General features: G+C 38.3%; 2 protein-coding genes across 2 annotated transcripts in view; both read right to left on the bottom strand.

Moving 5' to 3' along the window:
- Positions 1 to 1,168, bottom strand: part of SARC_01090 (hypothetical protein) — a gene marked incomplete at its 5' end in the record, with an annotated part of 2,727 nt that extends 1,559 nt beyond the window's left edge. Inside the window, one exon of the mRNA XM_014305183.1 lies at positions 250 to 1,168. Within this exon, the coding sequence (XP_014160658.1) occupies positions 250 to 1,168 (919 nt within the window). The remainder of the gene's footprint in view (positions 1 to 249) is intronic.
- Positions 1,169 to 1,931: 763 nt separating this feature from the next.
- The window catches only part of SARC_01089 (DNA-directed RNA polymerase I, II, and III subunit RPABC1), a 4,350-nt gene continuing 527 nt past the window's right edge, over positions 1,932 to 5,754 (bottom strand). The window contains exons 2-7 of the mRNA XM_014305182.1: positions 4,444 to 4,544; positions 4,113 to 4,217; positions 3,687 to 3,768; positions 2,980 to 3,119; positions 2,333 to 2,411; positions 1,932 to 2,129 (exon numbers count right to left, since the gene is read on the bottom strand). Coding sequence (XP_014160657.1) covers positions 2,064 to 2,129; positions 2,333 to 2,411; positions 2,980 to 3,119; positions 3,687 to 3,768; positions 4,113 to 4,217; positions 4,444 to 4,544 — 573 coding nt within the window. The 3' untranslated portion in view covers positions 1,932 to 2,063. The remainder of the gene's footprint in view (positions 2,130 to 2,332; positions 2,412 to 2,979; positions 3,120 to 3,686; positions 3,769 to 4,112; positions 4,218 to 4,443; positions 4,545 to 5,754) is intronic.

Below are 5,754 nucleotides of genomic sequence, written 5' to 3'. Positions count from 1 at the left end.
TATATAGTGTATATATATATATATATATATAGTATATATATATATATATATATATATATGTGTGTGTGTGTGTGTGTGTATGTGTGTGTGTGTGTATGTATGTATGTGTGTGTGTACATACATATACATACATACATGCATACATACATACATACATACATATATACATACATACATACATACATACATACATACATACGTACGTACGTACATACGATACCAGAGCATTGCCTGACCTTTCATGCATACCTTGTGACTCTGCGTACTCCTCACCCCCGCTCGCCGTGTCCATCAGATCTTCCTCGAACGCTTCAACCTGCACGCAGTACCCTTCAAGATTCTTCAGACTTACATCTTGACTAGCCATATCATCTGTATTCACTTCTTCTCTATCTTCATAATATATATCATACACAAACTCATCTTTATCATCGTCCACCTCATCCACGCCGAAGGTCTGTGACGGCACCGATGATTTTACTGTAGGTATCTTTCCTTTCGCATTCCTACTACTATTACTGATACTATTCATGCGTGACTTATCTTCATGTATAGGTTGGAACATCTCTATAAACCCAGAGCGTTTGTTGAGGACGGTCTTATACCTGGCTGCTTTGACATTCACTTGCCTCTCTCGCCGTGACTTCGTACGCAGATCAGCAATGGTTATATTGGTCTTCTCGCTAGTCTTACATATTCTATGACCATTCGCATCCATACTCGAACTTTGCCTATAAGTGTGTCTGTGTGTGTGTGTATGTGACTGTGGTTGTGATTGAGGCATTTCTTCTATATCTCCTCTATTAATGTTTTGGCTGCGTTGGAATTCTCGGTCGTGAAAATCCCTTGCCTTAGCCTTTTCGCCGTGTTCCGTTTCCAAAGTTTGACAGAATCTGAACACTCGCTTAATCACCGCGCCTCCGCCTTTCGAAGCCACTGCTGGCACATCAGTGCTACTGCCAACATCGACTGTATCATCCCCATTTGTATGCGATCCATTGGAAGGTAGTTCTGTACCATTCTGTTGTTGTGTCTCTTGTAGGATTGACGAACCACCACTCTGATCTAACTTGGTTTTCTTGGATGTTGTGGATAAGATTACGGTGTCCAAGGGGTCTTCGCCACGTCTGCGCTTGACACGTACGAGCTTACGTGTGACGGTTGACATGATGCTGGCTGATTTTATGTACGTAGAGGTGAATAAGTAAATATACACGCGGATGCGTGCCTCTCTCAAGTTGTACCTCTGTAACAGCGATGTAAAAATGCTAATATTGCTAAAAACACTTGCGAAGAATACGTAACGCTGTAATAATTACCGCGCAGCGTGCTCTCGCCTACCCCAGTTCGTTTCTATTTTTCCAACAACAACAAAAAAACCAGAACGTTTTTCATTAGAAAGCTAAACGGTTATGCTATATTTCGACCGGGGTCTGAGACTGGGGGTGTCGTTAAATTCAACCTTTTTTTTGCCGTTCAACGGTTGCGGTAGCCGTTTAATAGGCTCTCCCCCCCCAAAAAAAAAGAACTGCCCATATGTACGTACAAATACTATTTAAATTTCTCTTCAGATGTTTGGTTCCACCGTAGCGGAAGGTGGAATTAATAAATGTACTTGTATCACAGCGAGTATGTATGAGCAACGGAAGGTATTTCCGTGCCTAATTACATGCCAAAAGAAGGGAACAAAAAAACAAAAGCAAAATCTGGCCTTCACTATAGATTGCAACATATCCAACCGACACAAAGCTGACCAGGTTGTCAAGATATGAATCGCAATTATGTAAAATTTCGAGCTATAAAAAACCCTTTCAGAACCAGCACGTTCATACATAGTAATAGCTGGCCTCGCATGTTAAAACAGGTTATATAGGTAACGTATTTGATGCCAATAAATGACACCTGCTGCACCGGAACCAGTTCGATTTTGTAGCTATTTGAGATCTTCGCTGCATAGCATTAAAAAGGGCTCTCATTAATTATATTTTATTTCGTTTATGACGTAGGCTGAGACCAAACGGAAGGCTCTAGCGACTTGAAACCAAGGTAAACAGTTACCAAGGTTACATCACCAGACGATATGTCATATATCTACCTGCAGTTTCGGAAGGTCGGATAATTTTCACAACCTGAAAGCATACAAATTATAAAATGTATTTAGATATGAGACTTAGCACCAGCGGCACCAGCATACCCAAGGATCGAATAATCAATACTGTATACAATGTCTATCGAAACCCATGCGAGTACATGTTTGCGTCCATATATTAGCGTCTATCACTACGAACAAGATTAAGAAAAGCGCACACAATTCAAAAATGTTTAGACTTACATCGCCTCTATCCAGTCCAAAGTAACGTGCCACCGGATCGTGTCTTTGCATACGGGGTAACTGGGTCTCTTTAAGCTTACTGCACAGAGGGTATAAGGATACGACAAAGAGGTGAGATATGAACGAGACAGCAGATGATACACTATACGCAGCGGATATAGAAATTAAAGGTACTTGACATATACGCTTAGGTGGAAGCAAAAAGGTTTAACTGGAACCGAAATTTATACGAAGGTGGATACAAAATACAGACTACAAGGCTGGCCTAAAACCCTAAAACAGACTACAAGGCTGACATGTCTCAGGGTAGACCTGTACACAACAAATAATGAAGATGATCATGAATTATGCTTAGACACAACTCGACAGATATAATTCACCAACCCTAAAGCCGTCTAGGACACATGACATATACAGGGTTCACACTAACAGCTTAAACATACTAGTCAGCGCCTCAGCAACTCTCCCTGTAATAAAAACTTTGACCACAAAAACATATCAGCCAGAAAACATGCATATCACTAAACAACTGCGCAGATCTTGATGAACACTATTGCTTCAGACATTAGCTCGTCAACTACTTGCACAACCACTTTCAAACTTCATGCATAAGCTCATATGCCACAGTATATCTAAATAGGACATACTATCGTTTTAACAGTGTAGTCTTCTCCTCGATGTTCAGTACAATGTGTCTGGGGACCAGACAATGCTCTGTTATATTTACTAACAATTCCGCCTCTAAGAAGGACTCCAATACTATCTTCGGTCTGAGACTGTCTATTTTCTGCAAAGCGAGAAATAGAATTAAAAACTTAGTATTGAAAGGAAGTCGAGTCTTTTCGAGGTGGACTCTCCTCCAGACAATGCACGAGGCAATACACAGACGAAGCCCATTCACCTTGGACCTACACAGAAAGTACCTTCAGACATGCCTTATGATATTTATATCTGGGTGTAGGGTTTTAGGCTTTCGTCGCATACCTAACACAGTTATAGAATGACATGAGACCATGCTCAGCGGCGATACACAAATATCCCCATACTCTCAAGCAGGCCCGTATATTGCCTAAAGCATGAGTTTGACTAATTTATACATTAAATGGTCAACTGACCAATTGCTACAGAGTATAAGCAGGTCAACTGACCAATTGCTACAGAGTATAAGCAGGTAAACTGACCAATTGTTACAGAGTATAAGCTTAATTTGAAGTCCGAACGATTTGTCGCATTGCAGTCTAAAAGTGTTGAAAGTTGATTTTGACATGAACAGCAATATGCGAGCTGCCGAGAGAACAAAAGGTTTTTCAAATAGCTGTGGTGTTCTGCAGCTTAAGACAGTCGAAATACCTACCGACTTCGCAAACGGCGTCATACTTGATCTGATCACAATGATGCCTCGGTCCACATTATTTTGTTCCATCTCTTCTGAATATCTGTAGATATGATTAAACCCCGAAGTACAACAACAAGGTTAGGTACAAACCACACGTGCTGCAGGATACGAGCGACGCCAAAGACTCGAATAACACATCTTCCGGCTATGTACAATATCAATCACATACATACCCAATACTACATGAAGAAGCTATACTGGTACATAGGATTGTACAAATATGACATATTATTTAGCAGTAATTTGAGCTCTCTTCCGCTTTGACAAAATTTCACGCTGTTCGAGATCCAAACGAAAACTAATCCCCAAAGATCGGCTGGAAGTGAAGATGAAATCGTATATCAATGAACCCAAGCACAAACATACACACACTCAATAACTTACGCTTTAATGTGAGGTATACCGAGCTTTGTGTCTTCCGGAAAGAATACATATAACCTCCGCCGTTGATCGTCTCGTTGTGATACAAGGATACGTAGTGCATCTCTCCTGCAAATTGACGTGCAGCAGGTTCAGCATGTGTGAGTACACATCCGAACATTCGCAGACCTCATAAATGTACTGTATTTTAGTGGGAGCGAACTCCTGCGAAGTAACAGATGTCGGGAAATCACAGCAAAGCATATGGTACCTACTGCAAATACACACACCGACTCTAATAAATACGGCCGGTACCAAGCAATTACGAAAACTGAACGCACGAGCAAGCACATACTGAGGATTGGTTGTGAATTGGCTTAGGAACTGATTGAAACTCAATTCCAGCTCGGTCTGTGACACAAGGTATTTGCGATCGTGCAACATGGCCATAAGCGTCTGTAGTATGGATACAATGAAGACGGTGAGAAACAGCACGAGCATTACTGTCCGATGGTATGCGACCCAAAGAGTGGTTAAATACGCATTACTGAACAGTAAGTTTTTCGAATATCAAAACAGGTATGAGAGGGATAAAGTAGGAAATGGTGTGCAGACAAAGTAAGAAAACAACCTAAAGCTCTATACATGGATATCCTTGAGCAAACTCTTGCTGAGAAAGATCACCCTTGATCTAGGCATACAATACAAACAAATTTACTATATAAATGAACATATGTATATGCGTAAGTGCACATAAATGCATATATATATATATATATACGCGCGCGTATATACATCTAATCGTTGATATATAATTATATAACATATATCTATATATACATATATAAATATACATCGAAAAAGGTATATATATGTGTGTGTGAGTGTGTGTATGTGCGTGTGTAATATTTGTATATATATATATATATGTGTGTGTGTGTGTGTGTATGTGCGTGTGTAATATAATGTATATATTTATATATATATATGTGTGTGTGTGTGTGTATGTGCGTGTGAAATATATGTATATATATATGTGTGTGTGTGTGTGTGTGTGTATGTGCGTGTGTAATATATGTATATATTTATATATATATATGTGTGTGTGAGTGTGTGTGCGTGTGTATATGTACACATATATTAATATATATATATAAGTGTGTATGTGTGCGGGTGTGTTTGTAAGTGCGTATATGTGAGTTCTTGTCTGTATATACGCATGTGTGTGTTTGTCTGCTTGAAGCAATATATATATATATATATATATATATATAAATACATATATGTATGTTTATATATGTATATGTTTACATGTTTACACACATATATATATATATAAATGTATATGTATCAATATATATATATGTAAACATTATATATATATATCGTATATACAAATATATATTATATATATATATATATATATATAACCTATACAAAAGCATATTCATACAAACTCGCACGCCTAAATACTTGTTTGTTTGCGTGCCTTCATATATAAATATATGTACACGTGTTGGTGTATTCGTGTGTACATGTGCGACTTCAAAAACATTTGTTGGTGATTGCGTGCATACTTATTTACATATATGTATATGTATATGTATATTATATATATACATATATATACATACATATATATATACCTAAATATATATAAATTATA

Source organism: Sphaeroforma arctica (assembly GCF_001186125.1).
Source record: "Sphaeroforma arctica JP610 unplaced genomic scaffold supercont1.41, whole genome shotgun sequence".
NCBI lineage: Eukaryota > Ichthyosporea > Ichthyophonida > Sphaeroforma > Sphaeroforma arctica.
This window is presented reverse-complemented; position numbering and strand designations above follow the sequence as displayed.